The sequence below is a fragment of the Elephas maximus genome, chromosome 3, assembly GCF_024166365.1.
Source record: "Elephas maximus indicus isolate mEleMax1 chromosome 3, mEleMax1 primary haplotype, whole genome shotgun sequence".
Taxonomy (NCBI): domain Eukaryota; kingdom Metazoa; phylum Chordata; class Mammalia; order Proboscidea; family Elephantidae; genus Elephas; species Elephas maximus.
Genome location: NC_064821.1, coordinates 162912525 through 162937500, shown reverse-complemented (window position 1 = coordinate 162937500; position 24976 = coordinate 162912525). Strand labels below are relative to the sequence as shown.

Genomic DNA, 24976 nt, shown 5'->3' with positions numbered 1-24976 from the left:
AGCTCAAAATAGATCTTTGTGTAGGCTCAAGTCCAAACCACGTCTAATAAGTAAAAACAGGAAAAGTTGCTAGTAAATTTATAACAGATCCCATCTGGAATTCTGTTCTGAAAGTCAAACCATTACTTGAAGTACAAGCAGAGTTTTATCATTCCGTTATTCGATGAATATTTTAACAGAAGGTGGCACTCACTACCATTGTGAATGTGTAATTTACGCACACTTGGTAATTTTATTACTTCTTACCAAGAGGCAATAATGACCACAATGAACTGAAAAAACCTTATCTAAAAAAAAGAAAATAAGTTGAGACTAAACATAATGGTTATGTTAACATGGTGAGAATGAGTAGTAATTTTTCCTCTAACGTCTAAATTTCAGGTGTGTGAGTCTATTTTTAACTTTCTTTTTTAAAGTATAATCATGCCGTCACCATCTAAAAATCGGAAGCAGATTTTGCTAACTTTTTTAACCTGTTTGTGGGCATTGAACTCCATTCTGCCTTTGTAACTTATATATGTATGAAACAGTGGGGTCCTGGTGGCTCAGTGATTAAGCATTTGGCTGCTAACCAAAGCCTTGGCACTTCGAATCCACCAGCCACTCCTTGGAAACTCTAGGGCAGTTTTACTCTGTCCTGGTCTACAGTGTTGCTATGAGTGGGAATCAACTTGATGGCCATAGGTTTGGGTTTTTCTGCAGTAGGGAAGAACAACTGGCAAATTCATTTAGATTCCGCTTAGATTCCTAATGCCAGTTCTATTTTGTTTTTCTTTTTTGGTGTTGAACTGCCTCTGCTTTTGCTACTGCCTATCACGCAATACTAATGCCCATAGCTAACCTTTACTGACTCCTTTCCTGATGCAAACCTAGCCAAGCCCTTTCCACCTGTCATTTGTTCAGTCCTCTCAACAATATAATAAAAACCAGACCAGTTACCAGAGAGCTGACTCCCACTCGTGGCGACCCCACGCGTGTCAGAGCAGAATTGTGCTCCACAGGGTTTCCAGTGGCTGAGTTTTGGGACATAGATCTCCAGGGCTTTCTTCTGAGGCACCTCTGGTGAACTTGAACGTCTGGCCTTTCAGTTAGCAGCCGAGTACATTAATAACCTTTTCATGGCCGTGGGACATACAGTTGCCCACCAACATTTCCTGCCTCTCAGGTTCATTGGAAGGTACTTTCCCACTAACAGTGGCTGGTGCTGCAAGGCAGGGGCCTTTATGACTAAGTGAAAAAACGGGCTTGTGCCACAAATTACTTTATCTACAGGGTGTTGCATGAGGTGTGTGCATTTTTGGTAGGAAAAATAGAAATTTTGAAAAAAATTGGGGGACACATATCTCCCAATGGATTTGAGGGGGTAGACTCGTGGGGGGTGGCAGATAGAATTAGTGGGACAATGTATGTCCCTTGGGACACTAAGAATAGGCTTATGGGAAGGAGCAAGAAAAAAAAAATCCATACTAGCTACCCAAAATTCAACAATACTCAGTGATTCAGCATACTTCCATTAATGAAAACACATGGTATCAACAAAAAATTCAAAGCAGAAAAAATGGGGTATTGAAAGGGTTTAAACCATTTATACCACCCTGGAACTCCTAAACAATGCAGTGAGTTGGGTTCTGTTATGATCTCCATTTCTACAGGAACAAAAACTGAGGCTCAGAGAGGTCAAATATTATTGCCCAAGATGTTTCTGACTCCAGAGGCCTTGGACTTACACGTGGTGCCTGGAATATATGAGCTCCTGCTTTATCTTTGCATTGCTCAAGAAGCATCCTCGCACAATAAGTGTTTGTTGAATGAACGTTCACATTTGTGCTTGCCTTGAATTTCCCACCTGGGAGCCAGACTTACATTTACAGTTTTACACTGTAGTGCAGACAATAAGAAGGATCTCCCCTCAACCAACAAGCAAATATAGATATATATATGGAGCCCTGGTGGCAAAGTGGTTAAGAGCTCAGGCTGCTAACCGAAAGGTCAGCAGTTTGAATCCAACAGCCCTCCTTGGAAACCCTATGGGGCAGTTCTACTCTGTTCTATAGGGTCGCTATGAGTCAGAATCGACTCGATGACAACGGGTTTTGGAGCCCTGGTAGTGTAGTGGTTAAGAGCTTGGCTGTTAACCAAAAGGTCGGCAGTTCAGCTCCACCAGCCACTCCTTGGAAACCCTATGGGACAGTTCTACTCTGTCCCATGGTATCGCTATGAGTCAGAACCGACTCGATGGCACCTAACAACAACATATGTATATATGTATATATCTATCCAAGTAACTGTTTTTCATAATAGTATTGTGAACAGAGACCTAATAAACAAATTTCCTCCCCTGTTCTAAATACATACTAATTAGGATTGACTGGGGAAGGGCAAGGAGGAAGAGGAAGTTCATTATGAATTGTGAAAATCTGACTTCTAAAGAACTAAAAATTTAAGTAAATACAGCTTTGTTATTTCCAAGTTCGTACACCCACCCTAATGAATCTGACAAAATATTACCAAATGTTTTCCCAACTACATGTTCTTAGGGGTTGATTTTACAAATAGCTAAAAATAACTACAAACTACAAATTAAGTATAATTTGGCTCTTCTGATCTTGTTTTCTGCTGTCTTGTTTTCACTATTTAAGCGTTGAACGAATCGTTTTTTCTGGGGGTGGTGCATAGGTAAATGGCTTGATCTGGTTTGTCACCAACTAGTCAAGTCCTAATTAGTGAGATTTCACTGTATTTTAGAAAAAAATTTTTCATTTACTTGCAACTTTTTTCTTCTCACATCTGTAATCCGCAGCAAGGAGTGTGGGCGTATCTACCAAGAACCAGCAGCAGACAGTGTGGGAAGGAGAGGCGCTAACCCTCCTCTGCAAGGCAGATGGAGCTGAAAGTCCTCTGTCGGTGAGCTGGTGGCACTTCCCAGTGGACCAGACACAGCCAGAGCTCGTGGCTGGCCTGGGGCAGGATGGCACCATGCAGTTGGGTCCCTCCTATGGGGGACCCAGTAACCATGGCAACATAAGGCTGGAGAAGGTAGACTGGGCTACCTTCCAGCTGGACATCACCTCCACTGCCGTCACTGACAGTGGGATTTACGAGTGCAGAGTGTCTGAGAGGACCCGGAGTCAGGCCAGAGATCTGAGCTGGTCTCAGAAGATTTTGATCACTGTAAAATCTCTGGGTAAGTGTCGAAGAAATCCTTTTCTGAACTTGTACACCCGTCATCTCATTTTGCAGTGGGACTCTGATGTGGTTGTGTGTCATCCTGATTTCCCCAGTGGTATGTGTGCCCCAGGACACAAAGCATAGTCTCTGGCAACCATGTCTGCCAATTAATCTCCAAAGTTTATTCATCTTTAGAAAGCTCGTCTTTAGAATACAACTTGTACATTGTTGTTCAAGGCTGAAAACAAAATCCTTTGAACTGAAGTCCATTTATAGAAGGGATATGCCAGGTAGATTTGGTCGCTGAACCTTCCCCGTTCCGGCTTTTGACAGCTGCAGCGCTGGGATTGCAGAATCTCTTCTAGCATAGGCAAGAAAATCTGATCCTGAAGCCAGGGGTGGGGGTGAGGGAAGGAGGCCAGACCGTTGGGGCTGGGGAGTGCTCCGCCTACTCAGCAACAGCTGTCCAAGCAGCAGACTGCAGAAACACTGCCTATTTGTTGTCGCTGCTGAGAACAGTCTTGAGAGAGGGTCAGCTTTGGAAAACTGAGGTCAGAATTCGGGACAGGCTGTACTGTGAATCAACTTCTACCCCAAAATAAATGAAAATCCAAATGTACGAATGCATGGTTCACTGTGAAGAGGTTGTGAGTATGAAAACTCAAAAATACTGTACTTCATTTGGTAAATAGATTAGAAATTGTGTTTTGTATTTCTGCCTGCAGAATCAAGTTTACAAGTGACTCTGATGAGCCGTCAACCGCAAGTGAAATTAGCCGACACCTTTGACCTGTCCTGCATAGTGAGCGCTAATTACTCTGATCTCAAGGTACCACTCACCTTGACGTGGCAGTTTCAGCTGGCTGGGTCTCAAGACTTTCATCAGCTTATTCGAATCACCCATAATGGTGCCATTGAATGGGGGAACTTCCTATCCCAGTTTCAAAAGAAGACGAAGGTTTCACAGTCTCTGTTTCGTTCTCAACTACTCATCCATGATGCCACAGAGGAAGAGGCAGGCATGTACCAGTGTAAAGTAGAAGTTTATGACAGAAATTCCCTGCGCACGAACAGCCCTCCGAAGGCTACTGCTGTCTCTCATCCATTGAGAATAGCCATCACTTTACCAAGTAAGCTCCACTTGAAATCAATCCCTACTTTTTGTTGTGGTTGTTGCACCCTCTGGGTGGTGCAGACACTTAAAGCACTCGGCTGTTAGGCAAAAGGGTGGAGGTTCAAGTCCACCTACAGGCACCTTGGAAGAAAGACCTGGCGATCTACTTCCAAAAAAAAACCATTGAAAGCCCTATGGAGCACATAGTTTTACTCTGACAGACATGGGATTACCATGAGTCGAAATCAATTCAATGACAACTGGGTCTTTTTGGTTAACATCCTTCACTTTGGGGTAAGTTATAGAAATAAAACATAAAATACCTTCTCCCCATGTTTGTACTATGTAAGTAAGCACCATATGATGAGTGGTGGCCTGGCTCACAAACAACAAATCTATCTTGGAAGAAGTATAGCCAGAAAGCTCCTTAGAAGCGAGGATAGTGAGACTTTGACTTTGTCTCATGTATTTTGAACATGTTATCAGGAAGGACCAGTCCCTGGAGAAGGACATTATGCTTGGTAAAGTAGCAGGTCAGCAAAAACAGGAAGGCGCTCAATGAGATGGGTTGACACAGTGACTGCACCAATGGGCTCAAACATAGCAACAATTGTGAGGATGGTGCAGTACTGGGCACAGTTTTGTTCTGTTGTATATAAGGTTGCTATGAGTTGGAACCAACTCAACGGCACCTAACAACAACAACAACATCCTGGCTAACATTAAGTTAAAACACATGGGATGGCCATGTTGCTGAGTGCTGCCATGTCAATTTCAACTCATAGCTGCCCCACGGGGTTTTCTTCATTGTGATCTTTATGGAAGATGATCACCAGGACTTTCCCCAGCACGGCCTCTGGATGGGTTCAAACCACCAACCTTTTGGTTAGCAGCCGAGCGCTTGACTGCACCATAACTGTCTTAGTCATCTAGTGCTGCTATAACAGAAATACCACAAGTGGATGGCTTCAACAAAGAGAAATTTATTCTCTCACAGTCTAGTAGGCTGCAAGTCCAAATACAGGGGGCATTGGCTCCAGGGGAGAGCTTTCTCTTCTAGGCTCTTGAGAAAGATCCTTGTCATCAATCTTCCCCTTGCTGACGAGCTTCTCAGCACGGAGACCCCAGGTCCAAAGGACGCGTACTCCTGTTCTTCATTCTTGGTGATATGAGGTCCCCCTAGCTCTCTGCTTGCTTCTCTCTTTTATATCTCAAAGAGATTGGCTTAAGACACTATCTAATCTTGTATATCTCATCAATATAACTGCCACTAATCCATCTCATTTCACCACAGTGATAGGATTTACAACATATAGGAAAATCACATAAAATGGTGGAGAATTACACAATACTGGGACACACGGCCCAGCTAAGTTGACAGATATTTTTGGGGGACACAATTCAATCCATGAGAACAACCATACTGGTTTTTAAAATATTTGAATACTTCCACACTGGTTAGTAATAACTGTTGCTCTGTGTCCCTTTCCTGTCTTCCCGTAAGTCCCCACAACCCAGCAACTAAAGTGTAATAGGTGGCACAGCAGGTGGTCTCTGGGACCCAGTTACAGTGGTAAGACATCCATTCTGATTGGCCATGGCCCATGCCTTACCAGTTATTAAACATTTGGAATGGTTCCCTTAGTGGTATGGATAATGTAAATGTCATTAGAACGCATTGTCTACTTATTTTTAATGTGTTAAAATGTACAAGAGTCAGAGAATTCACGATTGTAGTCAAAATGTAATCTACCTCTCAGTTGGTAATAGATTAAAAGTAACACCACAACCTGACCAAACTTGTAATGTGTCTTTTTTTTCCCTCTCTCTTATAAGTTATTTTCTCTTAGGACAAGTAGAGTTTTCAAGGGATTTTGAAGTTATTTAGATCTACTAAGTACTTGAGAGTAGCATGGCTTTGTACAAGTTACTTAATTTCTCCAAGCCTTAGCTACCTCACGTCTAAATTGCTAATGTGCAGTTTAAAGGCAGCCACATGTAGAATGTGCCTAGTACAGTGCCTGACACTGAGCAGGTGCAAGAATATGGCACCATCATTATTCTCTCTGCTGCTGAACAATATTTTTGGGAACAGTAATGATCTCCTTGCTGATTAATGCCTTAACTTACTTCTCCTTTCTGTGGCATTATGCAATTGTTGACCCAATCCTTTCTTCCTGAAACTGCTTTTTCCCTTGGTCCCCATGACACAAGATTTTCTTTCTAACAATCTAATTGCTCCTTCTCATTCTCTTTTACAGAACTCTCCTTCTCCACTGATTCATTCTTCAAAGAAAACCGCTCCTTTGGATTTCATCCTCATCTTGTTCCCTTCTTGTTCTATCTCATATAATTTATATGCTAACAATTCCTAAATCCATTATCTCACAAAGACTTCTCTTCTGAAGTCCAGACTGATATATCCAACTGTTTCTGAGATATGTCTACAGTCAACATGTCAAAACACAGACTCATCATTATGATCTGTGCAAAACTACTCCTCCTCCATTATGCCCTCTATGTTCCCGTCATCCACCGGTGACCCAAGTTGGAAACCTGAGTCATCTACAACTCCTCCTTGTCTCTCAGCCTCCATGTCCACCTCATGCCCAAATTCCCACAGCATGGTATGCAAGGTCTTTTAAAATCTAGCACCTTTATGTCTTTCTACGGTATCATCTCTTCCACTTTCTGTCTTGAATTTGAGCTCTGGTCACACTGAGCTACTTGCAGTTCCTCAAACCCATGTTCTCTCTCACTTGCAAAGTCTTTGTTGTTTTTTCACCCAGGAATTTCTTAATCTCTTCTTTATCAGACTAATTCCTGTTAACCTTTAAGACTTAGCTCAGAGTTACCTCTTCCCAGAAGTCTCCCCTCACTTCCATATTTGGGTTATGTGCTCTGATAGCCACTTCTGCATACCTCTGTCCCGCATGGGTGACCCTGTGCTGTCATCTCTAACATTTGTCCCTCTACTTGTCTCTCCCTCTTTTCTGTGAGCCTGTTGAGGGGAGGTATCCACAGAGCCTGGGGTAGTCTGCTCCATAGCATAGTAGGCGCTTAGTAATTGTCTGCTGAACGAAGAGTAAAGGGACCTACTGACATCATCAATACGCAGTTACAAAAATAGACCACTAATGTAAGCAAGAAGTTAGAATAAGATTTAGAAGCAAGTTTTATCACTCATCTTTCTGACAAAGCAGATGTTCCCACCACTGAGTAGTTACAAAGAGACATACACTCTTAATAGGCCACATACAACTTCCTTTTGCTTACCCATGTTTAAAGGCAGATATGACTAGACTTCAGCAAACTGTGAATCCAGAAATACTCTGGATGGTGAATAGACAGACCAAGCATTGATAGGGCCGCTGTCTCCCAATTTGAATCAGGAAATACTATAGAATGTCTGTGCTTAAATACTAAGGGATTATCATGTAGCAAAGGGACTGGGCTTTTCTGTATGCCCCTCCTCACATGCGCAAAGAGTAGAACTAAAACCAATGGATGGAAGTTATGGAAAGATCAAATTCAACTTGATATGAGAAAGAATTCTCTAGTGGCAGAACTGTCCAAAGATGGGATGGGCTGCTTGGTCAGACAGTGAGTTCCTCAAAGGCTGAATGAGAAGTTAGTGGGGCTGCTGTAGAGGGAATTTGTATATATGATAGATTTGGGAGGTATTATTCTATTTGACCTCTAATGTTTCTTCTACCTTAAAATTTTATTTTCTAGCAAGTAACAAGCATAACTGTTTCCATTCTTTCCATTCAGCGAGCAAGCTAAGAGTGAATCTAAGCAGTCAAGTCCAGGAGCTCTTCATCAACTCCAACGCTGAGATAGAATGTAGCATCTTGTCCCTGTCCACAGGAAACCTTCACTTAGCTATTATTTGGTACTTTTGCCCCATTTCCTCTAATGAATCCTGGCTGAAGATCCTGGAAATGAACCAAACCAATGTCGTAAAATACGGGGATGAATTTCATACCCCAAAGAGAAAACAAAAATTTCACACCGAGAAAGTTTCCCAGGGCTTGTTTCAGCTGCACATTCTGAATGTGGATGATGGAGACCAGGGCAGATATCACTGCACTGTGGAGGAATGGCTCTTGTTGACGAACGGCACTTGGCACAAGCTTGGAGGAGAGAAGTCAGGACCAACGGAATTGAAACTCAAGCCCACAGGTAAATATTGTAAATGAATTCTCCCACATCTTTCTGCAGGATTGCCATCTTCTTGAACATCTGTTCAATGGAATGATTATGTGGTGGTAAAAATATGACCTAGAGTCATAGGAATAGTGTCCACCTAAGCAATGACTGCAGGACCTGATAGCCTACCAGATATGAGGAGGTCATTTAACGCGAATCAATCTGAGGTTTGGGGGAACTTGGATGGAAACAAGGTCCCTCTGATTGATTTGCTTATCAGCCTTGGCAGCCTAGTCTCTGTAGTTACCCAGGGTATCGTATCTCCAGATCTCTATAATAACAAGCTGAGTCATTCCAGTGGGGCTGTACTGTAATTTGGCAGAGAAAGAGTAATAATGAAGCATATTTCTCCCACTGTGAACAGAAACTGTACAACCCTATAGGGATGTGTAGAGAAATTGCTTTTCAACATTTGGCTGCCTAAACATAAGGCAAATAAGAGTAGTTAACTGTTGGAATGGCTTACTGAGGGAGTCTCCCTTTCCTCAAGAGATCTTTAAAAATGTAATAGAAGTTCCACCCATTTGCGCTGAATGTGGGCAGGGTTGATAAGTCCTCTTAGCTTAGTCGAGTCACCCCCAATGTTGATTAAAATTAAATAAATGTCACAGCGAAGTTTCAGGAACTGGCCAAGATCCAACAGTACAATGCAAATAAGTTGGTCTGGTTTAGTGCTTAAAATTCTATTTTCAAGGTAACATCAAAAACAAGATTATAATTGAACATTACTATCTATAGGGTCGCTATGAGTCGGAATCAACTCAAGGGCAATGGGTTTGCTTTTTAGGTTTATATATTAGGCACCAAGAATACAAACGTATATAAAGCACAGTCCCTGCCCTTAAAGAGCTCACAGTCTGTTGGGAGCAGCAGATGCAAAACAAGGAACTCAGGCTAAGGCTCTCTTTCTGCCCCTCTGGGCCCCTTCTCCATGTTCTTCAGGCCCCCTCTTCCTCTTCCTACTAAATGTGGGTGTTTCAAGGGGATAGATTCTGGGCCTATTTTTCTTCTTGTTTTCTGCTTTCCCCAGAACTTCTTAAACACTGCCCTGGTTTTTACTACCTCCTTCAAGATGCAACTCTAAGTTTTCATGGTTATCCCCAGTCTCCCGAGCACCAGGCCTTTATATCCAACTGTCTACTGTCCCATTTCCATTTGGATGCTCCAGCGACCCTCAAACTCAGCACGTCCCAAATTGCACGTATCATCTCTGCCATGCCACATGACTTATTCATACCTCCGTATTCTCCATCTGTGTGACTAGCTTTTAATGTGATCCCCTACTTGTCCAAGACAAAATCTTGGCAGTATATGCATAACCCTTTTAGGGGGGCAGCCACTTCTTAGCTCAAGCCAGTGCTTCCCATGTAGAAATGTGAGCTCAGTGCTGTAAGCTCGTTTAGTATATCAAGAGATACCTAGAATCTTTTTTGGTATTATCATCCAGTTTGAGAACATTTGCAACAAATTCTAATTCTTTTAAAATACCAAGTGAGTCAAGCCAAAGATATCTGTGGTTGCACAACCTGATGAAAGTAATTAATGTCGCTGGTTCGTACATGTAAAGTGTTGGCACGGCAATCATTTTGTTACATATATTTTTACCACAATTTTTTTAAAAAGTTATGAGTGGGCTGTGTTTGGCTCTGACTTAGGAATGAGTTAAGGAAGAGGTCCCAAAGAGGTACTGAGAAGAACTGGTTAGATTATAGGAAAGAAATTTTCTCTGAGGTCAAAAGAGGAGAGAATTTCAAGAAGAAAATGGATGTCAGTGATGAAAACCACAGAGAGGACAAATTAGACTGAAGGGTCCCTTGGGGTGGGAAATTGCTGGGGAACTTTGCCAGAGTATAGAGAGGGGCTTGAAAGCTGGATTGCCATAAAGCAGGGAGTAATTTGAGGTGAAGAAACCCAGGCAGTGTCATATAAACTAATATTTCACATGCTTCACTATGAAGGGAAGGAGAGAGTAAAGATGGTAACTAAAAAACCCAGGATTAGAGAACATTGTTCTTTTAAACATAGCTTAATAAATGGGTTTGTAATGGAGTTGAAAAGAACAATTAACACACACTGTAATTTCTTTATTTTGTTTATAACTACTCTGGCCTTCCTTCTAAGTCCTCACCTGCTGATTAGCAGGGAAACAACAACAACAAAAAAGTAAATATCGGAATCTGTTTAGAAATTTGTCTGATCCAGTAACTAAATAGTTCCCTTACGTGGTATTCAAACACTTGTATAAAAATATTTAGTCTCCCACATAGCATCCTCTGTCCCTGTGTCTATACCTAGATGACATCTGGGTATATGGGAGGAGGCTGATTTGCTAAGAATGAGGAACAGGGGTAGAATAAACAACTTCAGGGAAAGGCTGAAAGTTTGAGTAGTCCCTTGGAAAGTAGGAGATGGGGGTGGCCAGGGAGAAGTGAAAATAGCAGGGCAGAGGATCCATCTAAATCTGGGTTGGAGCTCTGGTGGCATAGTGGTTAAGAACTTGGCTACTAACCAAAAAGCTGGCAGTTCAAATTCACCAGCTGCTCCTTGGAAACCCTATGGGGCAGTTCTACTCTGTTCTATAGGGTCACTTATGAGTCAGAATCGACTCGATCACAAAGGGTTTGGTTTGGGTTTTTCAATGGCTGGGCACCACAGGTAAGAGGTAGGGTTAAAGAAGACAAGAGGCCAGATTGATTCACAGCAGAGAATTTTGGGGGCAAATATGAAAGAAAGCCAAGGGATCAAGGAAAAGTGTTAAAGATGAAGGACTTGATATCCAAAGAGCATAAGATAGGATCTCCCCAAAGAGAACTAGTAGATTTTTTAGAGGTATCCAGTCTGAAAGACTGGTCCTTCTCTAACTTACTGCCATCTTATTTCCTAGGAAGTAAGGTGCGAGTCTCCAAAGTGGGCTGGACAGAAAATGCTACTGAGCACAGGGAGGTAGCCATCCGCTGCAGCCTGGAGAGTTCAGGCAGCTCGGCCTCCCTCTTCTCAGTCATGTGGTACTGGTACGGAGAAAGTTCTGAGAGTAAAATGCTGGTGCATCTGCAGCATGATGGCTTGCTGGAGTATGGTGAAGAGGGGCTCAGTAAGCACCTGCACTGTTACCGGTCCTCCTCTACGGACTTTGTCCTAAAGCTCCACCGGGTGGAGATGAAAGATGCTGGAACGTACTGGTGCAAGGTGGCAGAATGGCAGCTACATGGAAACCCAAGCAAGTGGGTCAGTCAAGCGTCGGATGAGTCACAGCCCATGGTGCTCAAGGTGCTGCGTTCAGGTAACTAGGGGCTAACCTGCCACCTGGCTCACTGGTCAGGAGACCCTTCGGCTCCCCTCATATGCTTTCCCTCTTAGCTATCTTCTAATCCTTCTGCAGGTTGAAGACAATTTCAAGACTCTCTAAGGAAGGTGACTTTGCCATTGCTCTCAATAGTATCTCATTTGAATATTACATGAGGTTTTGGCATAGCTATTTCAATGTCAGGGTCATCTGGTTTGCTCCCGCCCTCTCCTTCCAAAGAAAAAAGCTGTCAACGTTGTATCCTTTCAATTAACCAAATAATGTGTGAAGCAGACATCCTTATTTCTTGGCTGACCCTCTATTCTCAGAATGCTGACCTGAGGTGGGAGTTTGAATGAGGGATAAAGAGACTGCTGGGGCTACTTTACATTTTGATCTGATTGAACCAAAATCAGCTACATCTAAATGCTCCCTGAGTCCAAAAACCTTTTTCAATGAATAAGCGTCAAGCTCCTTGTCTCTGTATGTGCTAAACAAATTCCCAGGACTTTTGATGGTGATGATCATTTAGTGTACCTCCTGATTGCACCTTGAAAGGCATCAAGGAAGGAAGTGTTTCCAGATAGGACTTGTTAATAGACTTCCATTAGGAAGACAGCTACTTGTAGATCATTGGCCACAGGGTGATCCTTCTCTATATGGAAAGGTCATACTATTCGGCTGAGTGCACAACTTCAGGGGGACGTGGTACAGGAGGCTGTGAAGGAGGAGAAGGCACCCTTCCAGCCTAGCACAGTGCCAGGCATGTAATAGGCACTTATTAAGTATTTGTTAATGAAAGCAAAAATTGTTCCAGCCAAACCAGCTAAATTTTCCCTGGTGATCAATGAGTTGGTAGATGTCATAGCCAGATCATTCTCTTGGCCACTTACTTCTGGTGGGATTTAAGGAGAAGGTGAGAGATGAACTCTAAACTCAGACTTACTGTGGGAAATGACCTTTGGAGGTTCTGAGGGTACAAAAATGTATATGACAGAGTCTGCTCTATAGAGCTTAGAGTCCGGAGGGGGAGGTCAAGTCCAGTGTGATGTGGTGTTGGAAATGATTGATAAAGGTAACATAAGACACTGGCTAGCTTTAGTGAGACTCCTTAGGAAGGAAGAAAAGAGTACTGTCAAGAACTTATGGCAACTTGTCAGCTGTAGGGACAGCTTCATCTCAGGCCCAGCAATGCTTCTAGAGTGGAAGTCAAAGTTATCTGATTTGATCCCTGAGGCTTCATTGTCCTTTTCCCATGTCCATTCTTCAGCCTCCCAAGTGTCCAGGCGGAATATGTTTTTCCTCTATCAACCTTTCTTCCATTCCAACAATCATAGGAAGTCTCACACCCCTGAGCACATTCCACACGTTTTCCCACAGGAACTCATAGGCTCTGAATTGGCAGCTTTTGCAGTAGAGTAAATGGATAATAACTGTAAAAAGTATATATTCTGTATCTAAAAAGCACATCTCTGAGGCAGATGGGATACTTTGCAGCATATATATACTGTTCATCCTTATAGGATCCTTGTAAAACAGGTCAAAGATTTTAAAAAGTTGAACTCCAGAAAGAAACATTCAAAATGGAGGGTCTTTGTATTCTTCAGAATTGGAGAAGCTCATAAGCCCTGTGTTATGACCTAAGGTTGACAAATGAAGGTTTTTATTGTAACTAAAGTCAAGAATTCCCAAGTAAAGGCCTGCAGTATAGCATCTGGGTTCCCCAAACTTACTGTTCCTTTCTGGTAGTTTGGGAGGCAGTATGGAATGAAGAAAAATCCTAGGGTTTAGAGTCACACAAGCCTAGGCTCAAATTGTACCACCAACCTTGGTGGTGTAGTGGTTAAGAGCTACAGCTGCTAACCAAAAGGTTGGCAGTTCGAATCCACCAGGTGCTCTTTGGGAACAATATGGGGCAGTTCTACTCTGCTCTATAGGGTTGCTATGAGTAGGAATTGACTTAATGGCAACAGATTTATTTTTGTTTTTAACTAGCTATGAAATCATACCCTGGTTACTTAATCATAATACAAGTGCATACAATGTATCTAGCAAAGCATAGTTCTTGACACATTTAAGTGTTCAACAAATGCTAACTCCTTTTCCCCTTATGCCTCCAACCATGCTACATACACAGATACACGTATTCATCTAGGTAGCAAAGTGTTTTAACTTATTCAACAAATGACTTTTTTTTTAGGTTCTGGGAATACGAAAATGCATATGGCAGAGTCTGTTCCCACAGAGCTCTGAGGCTGGAGGAGAAAGTCAACTCCAAAGCCATACATGCCATGAAAGAAGTATTCCCAGGATGCTATGGGAACAACAAGGCAGAGCTAGTGTGAAGGGCAAGGTGGGCAGGAGGTCTGAGAAGGTTCCCCAGAGGATGGGGCCTGTGAAAAGCAAGAAGTGTACTTTAGGAAAAGGAAAACCAAGCCGGACGACAGTAAGAAGTGAAACTTCGTGGTATATTCGGGGAACATCCAGTAGTTGGAAATGGCAGAAGCTGTGATCTGTGTGGTACAGTAGGAAGAGATGAGGTTAGTGAGGTGGGGAGGCTGTCTTGTGGCTTGTGTGCAAAGCTAAGGAAGGTGAACTTTAGCAGGAAAGTTATCAGGCTGCAAAAAACAAAGCAGGGAAGTGACATCCTCACATTTGCATTTTAGAAGGCTCCCACTGAGAGCAGTATTAAAGGTTTGTTGAAGGGAAGCCAGACCTGGGTGTGAAATTGATTGGGGGATCCAAATGAGACAAGATAAAATGTTGAATTAAGACAGCACCAGTGAGGGCTGAGAGAAGACTCAATTAAAAAAATCATACCATCGAATAGATCTTGATTCATAATGACCTACAGGACAGAGTAGAGCTGCTCCACAGGGTTTCCAAGGCTGTAATCCATGAAAGCAGACTGCCACATATTTCTCCAGTGGAGCAGCTGGTGGTTTCGAACTGCTGGGCTTTCGGTTAGCACCCAAACACTTAACCACTGCATCACCAGAGCTCCAGAGAGAAGAACAGGCACTAGATATTGGGAGGTGTAATCGATAGGATTTAGAGACTGTTTTTTTTTAGATGTATATGATGGAGAGTGAATGAACAAAGGAGAGAATCAAGGCTGGCTATCTAGTTTCAGGCTTAGGTGGGAAGTGAGATCATTTACCAAGCAAGGGAATGGAGAAGAAAGGCTTGGAGGGGAGATTAGTTAAATTTTGAATAAGTTGGGCTGGAAGTTGAGCTTGGGATGCCTGTCAGTTAACCAGAGGTATCTTTCCAGTAGACATCTGGATTTCCAAATGGTATATATCTGCCCCAGGGTTGTAGACTAGGAGTCATCAACATATAGCCAATAATTCAAAAGAGGTCATCCAGGAAATGTAGACCGAGAGGAACAGAGGCCCGAGGATGGACCCTGAGATACATTGCTATTTATCAGGAGAGTGGACAAGAAGAGCCTGGGCGGGAAACTGCAAAGAGTGGCCGAGAGGTAGTCAGAGAACCAGGGTTTGGTGGTATGGCAGAAACCAAAGACAGAGAGAGTATCAATAGTGAAGGGAGAATCAAAGACTCAAATATTGCAAAGCGGTCAAAGACGACAAGAACGAGAAAGTATTCGTTGGTTTGACAATTAGGGCAATTACAGGAATGCAATGAGAGAAGTCATATTGCAGTGGGTTGAGGAGTGAGAAAGTGATCATATCAAATATAGACTACTCTTTCAAGAGCTTCGATGTAAAGGGAAAGAGGAGAATAACTAGATGGCAGGAGGTATCAGGGAAGGTGCTTTGGTTTTGCCTTGTTCTATTTTGGTTTCAAGATGGTAGGGACTTTGAGCACATTCACATGGCAGAGGGGGAAAGAGCCATTGGAGAGGAAGAAGATGAAGTGCAGATGAGAACAGATATGACTGATAGACCAATATTTTGCCAGGAATGTGCTACCCCTTACTGGAATGCTCATCAATGCCATCTTTAACCGGTTAATACCTACAAATCCTTCACCTACCAACTTAACTGCTACTTCCTCAGTGACTGACCTTATTCCCTTAGTCATCACACCTACAATAACCTGTTTAACACTGATCACCACTGCTAGTCTAGACACTCTGAGAAGGCCAAGACTATGAGTGTCTTGTTCCCAGCGCTCGCATAGGGCCTGGCACACAGAAGATGCTCAAATATTTATTGAATTGCAGTGTAATTACATTCCCAGTGAGTAGCCGTTCTATATATTGACAAAAGCCAGATGAAATATACAACAATTCTCACTTCTCAAATGGTTTTCCACCATGTCTATTTGGCTATCTCAGGTTGAGTTAATATTAGGACCACATAACAGTACTGAGGAGCACATGGTTCGTGTGAAGGCAGAAAAGTTAAGAGGCATTTCCTTGGGGGGAGTGGGGATTGGACCTTGCATTTCCTTCTCCATCTTACTTCCTTACCAATGTCTAAGCCAGAGCAGTGGCTACAGCTGCCTGAGTCTTTTTACCTCACTCTCAGACCCCCAATAATTCTCTATGAGTAATTAATAGGCCAGCTTATAAGGCTATAGGGTCGCTATGGGTCGGAATTGACTCGATGGTTTTTTTTGTTTGTATAAGTCTTTCTGGTGACTGGATTAGTTATAGTAGTGTGGTATTCGTTACAATAGCCCAGTATTATCTGGGTAAGGATCTACTTAGAAAGTGGGTCATTAAAGGAGATGTGTGCCCCTACCACCCTGAAGTTTCTGGAGAGACCATGCTATTCATTGACGCCTCCTCAGTGCCTCAAACGAGGCATGGCATAAAAAAAAAAAAAAAAAAAAAAAGCACTCAACAAATATTTGATGAAAGAATGAGCAATGAGGTACACGTTTTTTGGGATGCACTTTTATCGGGCCGCCTGATCCTACTTCATCTTTTGGCAGGAGACAACTCTCCCACACGGCCATGTGTGGCATAGGTCGGTTGCCCAAATTTTGCATTTGGCAGGGGCTGGTGGGTAGCCTCCTTGTTATCCTGTACCTCTCTTCTGAAGTCTGCTGCTTATAAATATTTCCAAGGTAATATAATAATAAACGAGTGCTCCTCAAGATGTGTTTGGCTGTGAGTGGAAGCAAGTTATAAACCAAACCTCTTGATAAAGTGTTCTCATTACATTTTTGGCTCTATTTTGCAGGCCTTGTACTTTGAGCATTGGGCGCCTACTTGGATTGAATCAAAATGCCAAACTGTAATAGTTTTGAATGTCACTGATTCTAATCCAGATTTGGGTGAGAGGCAGATGGAGGGAAATGGCGATCTTGAGATCCAGAGCAAACACTGCCCTCCCAAGAGGGGTCATTTAGAAGCACTGGAGCTGACAGTTTGTGAGTTGTTGGCCAAATCAGCACTGTGAAGAGTGCATTTTGCCTTCCTTTGATAGCAGAGTGCTCTAGAGTGGAGCAGCCTCCCCCGCATTAAGATCATCAAGCTCTCTGGCAGTCCCTTCATGGGAAGGTTAGAGTCTCAGAGGCACAAAAGCTAAGCACTAGATTTCTTTCCACTGCCTATGTGCTGCTGTCATCTCCCCATCATCACACTACCATTCTACCAACTGTGAAATCTGGGTGCCATAGACTCTCACTTCATATTCCTCTGTCTCCCATGACTGGAAAATGATGCCAGAACCTCCTCATTTGACTAATTACTTAGCTGGCTCAAGGTCACCCAGTACTTGGTACAGAGCGATCAGAAATCTAGAGACTTGGTCTGTGAAGAAGATGGCCAAACCTGTGACCCCTGCATGAGGAATCAACAGCTTCTGACTCTGTTTTCTACCTGGTCTCTTGGGAGAAGGTTGCCTGTGATCTTCCTAGCTTTCTCAGCAACGTTCTAGCTAATATTTATTGCTTGCACACTCAACAAATGCACTGGGTACTACGCGAAATACTTTATTATGCATTATCTCATCATGACTCTAGAAATTATTATTCTCCCCATTTTGTCAATGAGAAAATTAAGCATTGCAGAGAATAAGTAACTTGTCCAATGCCAATAATAGTAAATTGAGGAGCCAGGATTTGAACCCAGCTCTCTGAGCTGTAGTAGGTGCTCATTCATTCCTTATTGCCTGAGTGACCCCAAGGCCATTGCTCTTGATTGTTGGTCTCTATGGATCCACTCTCTTTCAGCATTATAGTCTCCCTGGGTGGTGCAAATGGTTAACATGCTCGGCTGCTAACCAAAACGTTGAAGGTTTGAGTCCACACAGAGATGCCTCAAAAGAAAGGCCTGGTGATTGACTTCCAAAAAATGAGCCATTGAAAATCCTGTGGAGCACAGTTCTCCTCTGACACACATGGGGCCGCCGTGAGTCAGAGCTGACTCGACCGCAACTGGTTGGTTCTAAAGTACATGCCTTCAAATGTATTCAGATAAGACCTGGGAGAACTGTGGTACTCAGGCAAGGCCGTTTGGGGGAGGATTCAGGCAGTATGTGGAGAGGGGATGATAAAGAATTCAGCAATCTAGCCTTTTCATTGTTCACCTTTTCAAAAACAAAAACCAACTTTAGGATGAAGGATACAAATGAGACCAGAGAACACCCAGACAACAAACCCCTGCCGTTCTTTGTCAGCCCCTTTCAGAGGTGCCAGCCTAATGTTCGGTGATGATCTTTATTTTGTGTAACATGACAGAAGCCACCCCTGGGTTCCAGTGTGGAATTCACTCCTTCAATTCATTCATTCATCAGTCTCCATTGAGGTTCTAGCCCACCCAGAGGGACCTCGGATGAAAGGCCTGGTGATCTACTTTGGAAAAATGAGTCATTGAAAACCCTATGGAGCACAGTTCTGCCCTGACACACATGAGGTTGCCATGAGTCGGAATTGATGTTAACGGGTTTTTATGTTAGCATCTGAGTTTTCAGAATAACTTGATTGCAAATATCCTGCCATCAATAAATGCAGTTGGAAGATTACATGTAATCGTTGGTGTCCCTTTATGTGCACATCTTTCTGCATCAAGAGATTTTAACCACAGTCCTGTAGCTCAGGACACTATTTCCTGGAACCTATGGTGCATGGAGTCTTCCACCTTTGCACTCTTCTGGGTGTGTGTGGCCAGGAACCATGTTGGGGTTGCTTGTGTGAGCTCCATGTGTCTGTCTGCTGATCGTACTTCCCAGCGGACTGCAGCTACTGGAGGATCCTGGTCCTCAGCCGGCCTTTATATAGCATCTTCTGCCCATGTGGCTGCAGTCTGTCCAATTCAATTCAGATCAGCAAAAGTTATGAAGCACACGTGCTAGGCACTGTGGGAGACAGAGAAACAAACGGCCCTATCAAGCATAGGAAACCCTGGTGGCGTAGTGGTTAAGTACTATGGCTGTTAACCAAAAGGTCAGTAGTTCAAGTCTACCAGGAGCTCCTTGGGAACTCTATGGGGCAGTTCTACTCTGTCCTACAGGGTTGCTATGGGTTGGAATCGACTCGATGGCAACAATTTTTGGTTTTATCAGGCATAGGCAAGTAACTATAATGAAACAAAGGCAATGGCTAAACGGAAGGCAAAGGTCTAAATAAAGGGCTGTGTGAGAAGGAAGTGGAAGAGAAAAACTGGGCCTGAGGTGAGGGAGGAAGACCTTGGGGAGGAAGTGTGATCTGAGCTAGGTCCGAAAGGCCCCGGAGGATTAGGGTGCTGGCAGCAGTAAGAACAGCACAGAAAAGGCACAGAGTGGAGGGTGCCTGGGGAATAGATCGATTTGGAGAGGCAGGCTTGGGTAGAGACAGGAAGGTGCCCCACTTTAGGTACAACTGTATTATCAGGGCAGTGCAGTGTGTTTTTTGGCTTTTCTTTTCATTCTTCCTTTTTAGAAATAGCAGTGGGAATCACTCAGTTAAAAATTCAGGACCAGCACCGTGGTTCAGAACGGGGGTTGAATTATAGATATCTTTTCTGAGGAAAGAAGATTAAAGGAGAGGGTTTTTTTTTTTTGGTTTGGTTTTCCTTCCTGGCTATTAGTTTTAAGTAGGTCATTGGAACCTCCAGTGGTTGGAAATTGCTGGGCACGAGGGAGGGCATGTTAGAAAGCACCATTGCTGGTACCAGAAAGTTCTTTTCTCCCAGCACTATTTCCTTTGCTCCCTTCATATGATCGAAGGGGCTTGCTGCTATTTGACCCCACTTTATTTTTTTAGTCTTTTACGTATATTTGCTTGTAGCAGTAAATCCCAGAATGTTTATAGTTGATCGTTACAAATAAATTGGAAGCTAATCCTTGTCAGTCTCTTTTATTTTTCTCTTTTTCGTTGCAGAGGCCACATTTCCTTCCAGGATCTGCTCTTCGGTACCTTTACTCTACTTCCTGTTCATCTACCCCTTCGTCATGTTCATTCTTCTGCTCCTTTGCCTCCTCTGCTTATACTCCAAGGCCAGGAAGTTAGCAACACTGAGTTCAAATGCACGGAAAGAAAAGGCTCTCTGGGTGGACTTGAAAGGGGCTGGAGACAGGACCAGGAACAACAGAAATGAAGAGGAAGATGGAGAGGAAGACAACTGAATCCTGGAAGAAACCCAAGGCCTGATGGAAAAGAGTGTAGACTTTTGGACTGAGTGACCAGGCCATGAATGAATCTAGTTCTTTTCTTTACTGTGTCTGCAGCTTTAGGCAAGTTATCTAAGTGTTAGAGGGAACATTTATTGAGCACTTATGGGTGCCAAAAAAAAAAACCCAAACCCGTTGCTGTCAAGTGGATTCCAACTCAAAGCGACCCTATAGGACGGAATAGAACTGCCCCATAGAGTTTCCAAGGAGCGCCTGGTGAATTTGAACTGCCAACCTTTTGGTTAGCACCTGTAGCACTTAACCACTCTACCACCAGGGTTTCCTTCTGGGTGCCAGACCCTCTTAATTGTGTCTTTGTGTATGATCTCATCTACCCCCTTTTTTTTTTTAACCCTTGCATCCCCCACCCCCCATCATGAGCTAGATAGTAACAGTATCTCGTATTACTTTGCCACACCTCGTGGAGGTTCACGTTTCTCATCCGGAAGAGGTGAGGTACCTCTCTCACGTAGTGGTGTGAAGATTAAATGAGATCTTAGAGGTGAAGCCCTGGATGGGTTCCCTTCTTCTCTCCTTTCTTGTGCCCCTGTTTCCTCTGGAAACCCTGTGAGTGGTCCTGTCACACAGGCTCTAGGTAATCTTTTTCCTCTGGATAAGAGGCGTAGGAAAGGACCTGATGTCAGCAAGGCAAAAGGAATTGGGAATATGCTCCTATTTACATCAGTTCAGCTTCCCCAACACGAATGCACCTTCCTATGGGAAAATGGCAGAGCTGAGTAGTTGCCACAGAGATGGTACAGCTCACAAAGCCTAAAATATTTACGATGTGGCCCTTTGCAGAAAAGCTTTGTCATTCTCTGCTCTATTTTAATGGTTAACATTCTGTCTGTCTTAGCTTCCGGGCGGAGGGGGTTGGGGGACAGTGGGGAAGAAGGCAGAATTCCATTTTCTTCCCCCATCCCATCTACAAACGCTCACTCAAGATTGGGCTCTGCACAGTAGGTGCTTAATCAACATTGGTTCTTTGACAAAACAATAAAACATTTTGTAGCCTGAGTTTTTTGGTTCTATAAGACTTATTAAATCAGTGCTGAAGGAAACCTTTTTTTTTTTTTTTTCGTTTCATGCCATACTGTTCTAGCTGGCCCCCCAAGGTTGCATATCTTCCTTTTGTCCCCCCACCAAAAGGTCCATCCGCTTCCTGTTTCTTCTCAGTACTAATTGCCATCCAATCGATACTGACTCACGCTGATCCCGTGTGCGTCAGAGTAGAAGCGGTGCTTGATGGGGCTCTCGATGGCTGATTTTTCAGAAGTAACTCATCAGGACTTTCTTCCGAGGCATCTACGGGTTGACTCAAATCTCCAACTTTTCAGTTAGCAACTGAGCATGTTAACTGTTTGCACCATCCAGGGACTCCCTCCTGGTTCTTAGCCGATGCATTAGTTTCTTTGACCTGCCAACGCTGAGTAGCAGGAAAGGTAGTTACTGGGGAGAGGAGAAGTTAACAGTGCCAACACTTTCCTATTCCAGCAGGGGCTAGGGGTTCCAAGGGAACCAATGGGTCAAGTCTGGTTCTTCAGCGTCCCCTCTTCTCAGCCAGGAAGTCCAAGAAGTCATCCTCATCATGGCTTCAGGCTTTCAACAACTTGCCCCCCCAGGGGGATGATTGTCCCCATTGGGCTTAAGGCCCCCTCACTTTTGTTTCCAAAGCTGCTCAGGCCCTGTTGTAGCCAGAATTGTAAATCAATCGGTGCTACCTAACAGACTTGAGAAAACACATCTGTTTGTTGTCTATGTGACCAGCAGGATTGCTTTAACACTAGGTAATTTGCATTTCCAAAGAGAACAATTTATTTTTAATTATTTTATCAGGCACACACGTCCTCTCCAAACATAATTAGTTCCTTTGCAAGGGGATTATTGGTGGCTATAAGAACTCCCACTATAGACCTACTGGTTCCTTAAATTCATCTCCCTTTACAGCCTCATCTGAAACGCCAAATGTTTCTTAAACATGTCAACACATTTGTTTCTGCTCTCCCATGTAAAGGGGCAGACAACAAAGCTAAAATTAAGACTTCTTAAGAAAATATGATGGCCCTTCTTATCGCATTTTTTTTTTTTTTTTTTTTTTTAGAAAACTCTATTTTAATTGGGATTTTGAAGAGGAAGGGAAACAGAACTGGCATCCTTGCCAAAGAATCATAGATTCTGGTGCTGCCCTCTGCCTGGAGTACCCTTTCCCCGAAGCCCTCACACCTCTTGTAACCTGGATCCCACGTTTCTGCTCTTAGCTCAAACACCACTTCTTTATGTTTGAATCCAGGAGAGATTGCACAGAGGAGACACTCAAATATGGAGATGCTCCAGTCAGAGCAAAGCACGGAAATTATTTCCCAGTGAGCTTCTCCTGAGGGCCAAGCACTGTGATAGGTGCGAGGGCTCCAGTGGTGACTTGAGCAGACAGAACCCCAATCCCTTGGGATTATAACCTGGCTTGTTCTGGATGCTCTGCTTTCATTAATGGAATTTAGAGAACATTAGATTTTCTAAGCAGCCACATCACACTATTTGGCCCATAGTGAGTTTTCAGGCAACTAAAACCCCTAAAGTCTTATTTTTTCCTTTTTTGAACTTCCAGAATCAAATTTATTGTAATACAATTCAATGGACATTTTACATGAAACCACCCTTCTCTCCAATTACATACTTGTTCATTTCACATTTTGAACCTTAATGGAGAGTTGTACTTTCATTGATTTCAGCTTTTCCATTCTATCTCGCCACCTAGTTTACTTTCAGCCTCTTTTGTTATAAATCCACTTTGGCAACAGGATAAACCTCTATTTCAAGGTATCTAGGAAGCTTTTTTTTTTGAAAGCTAGAAGTCCAAATTCAAAGTGAAAATTTTTCTCTCTGTGTTGGCTCAGGGGGAAGATCCTTGTCATTAAGCTTCCCAGGTCAAGGAGCTTCTCAGCGCAAAGAATGGGTCCAAAGAATGCACTATCCTCCTGGCACTTGTTTCTTGGTGATATGAGGTCCCCATGTCTATCTGTTCATTTTCTCTTTTATAGCTCAAAAGAGATTGGTTTAAAACAACCTAATCTTGTAGACTGAGTCATGCCTCATTCATATAACTGCCGCTAATCCCAACTCATTAACATCATAGAGGTAGGATTTATAACACAAAATCACATCAGATGACAAAATGGCGGACAATCACACAACACTGGGAATCATGGCCTAGCCAAGTTGACAGATATTTTGGGGAGACACAATTTAATCCATGACACAGGGATTGGCAAACTATGGTCTATGGGTGAAATCCAACCTACCGCCTGTTTTTGTAGATAACAGTTTTATTGAAACATAGCGTGCCCACTGGCTTACATATTGTCTATGGCTGCTTTCTCAATAAAGGGGCAGAGTTGAGTAGTCACAGAGACTGTATGGCTCACAAAGCCTAAAACATTTACTATGTGACTCTTGACAGGAAAACTTTGCTACTCCCTGTTTTTTTTTTTCTCTGTTTAAGTGGTTAAAGTTCTCTCTGTCTTAGCTATCTATTAAAAAAAAAAAAAAAAATTATGTTCCTGGAAAACATGATCTGATCTGACCTATCATATCTGAATCTGTTGTATCTGATTTAATAAACAGCCTTAGGCTCTCAAGATTGGTGTCTTGTCAAACAATTCTGATGTTTGAATCCTCTCAACCACAGTTCTACCAGAGATGGGAAACTAATCCCCTTTGGGGTAGTCCATTCCATTGTATTGAGTATCTGCTCTGTACAAGATGAGTTGACACAGAGTTGAATAAGGCGTGGTCTTTCATTATTTTTAGTTTGTGAAGACATGTACAGAGATAACTGATTTGTAGCAAAAGATGAATGCAGTGGTAGAAAGTGAAGTGTCATAAAAACTCCCTATAATTGTACGGAATTTGTTCATCATCTCAGAGTATCATGGCATCACTGTGGAAAAGAGATTGTTATCCTTGTTTTACAGGTGGCAACCAAAGCTCAGAGAGTGAGGGATTTATCCAGGATCACCAGCCCATATGCAGAAGAGAAGCAGGTAGGTCCTCTGATAGCAAGTCCTGGGCTTTTTCCATAATAAACACTGTAATGGATTGAATTGTGTCCCCCAAAAATATGTGTTGGAAATCCTAAACTCTATGCCTGTGGCCATAATCCCATATGAATGGGCTGCCTTTGTTATGTTAATGAGGCAGAATTACTGTAAGGCGTATCTTGAGTTAATCTCTTTTGAGATATAAAAGAAATTAAACAAGTAAGCTAGGAAGCAGAGATGGGGGAAGCAAAATGCCAAGCCACATGAAGATCGCCCAGGATCATAAGCTCAAAGAGACAAGGACCTTCCTCTAATGATAAATAAAGCCTTCCACTAGAGCTGGTACCCTGAATTTGGACTTCTAGACTCCTAAACTGTGAGAAAATAAATTTCTGTTTGATTAAGCCACCCATTTGTGATATTTCTGCTATAGCAGCACTGGATAACTAAGAATTTTGTGCCAGAAGAGTATGATGCTGCTCTAACAGACACCCAAAATGTGGAAGTAGTTTTGGAATTGGGTTATAGGTAGAGGCTGAGTTTTAAGGTGTCTCATAGGAAAAGCCTAGATTACCTTGAAGAGACTGTTGGT

At 42.9% G+C, this 24976-nt stretch overlaps 1 protein-coding gene across 2 annotated transcripts in view; it reads left to right on the top strand.

The window, feature by feature from the left end:
• CD101 (CD101 molecule) overlaps positions 1 to 21394 on the top strand; it is a 35915-nt gene extending 14521 nt beyond the window's left edge. Inside the window, exons 5-9 of one of the 2 annotated variants that reach the window (XM_049879985.1) lie at positions 2801 to 3184; positions 3894 to 4298; positions 8057 to 8467; positions 11379 to 11774; positions 20058 to 21394. In XM_049879985.1, coding sequence (XP_049735942.1) covers positions 2801 to 3184; positions 3894 to 4298; positions 8057 to 8467; positions 11379 to 11774; positions 20058 to 20302 — 1841 coding nt within the window. In that variant the 3' untranslated portion in view covers positions 20303 to 21394. Of the gene's footprint in view, positions 1 to 2800; positions 3185 to 3893; positions 4299 to 8056; positions 8468 to 11378; positions 11775 to 11873; positions 12134 to 20057 lie in introns of those variants that run through there. The other variant, XM_049879986.1, reaches the window with a different exon arrangement.
• The last annotated feature ends 3582 nt before the right edge of the window (positions 21395 to 24976 follow it).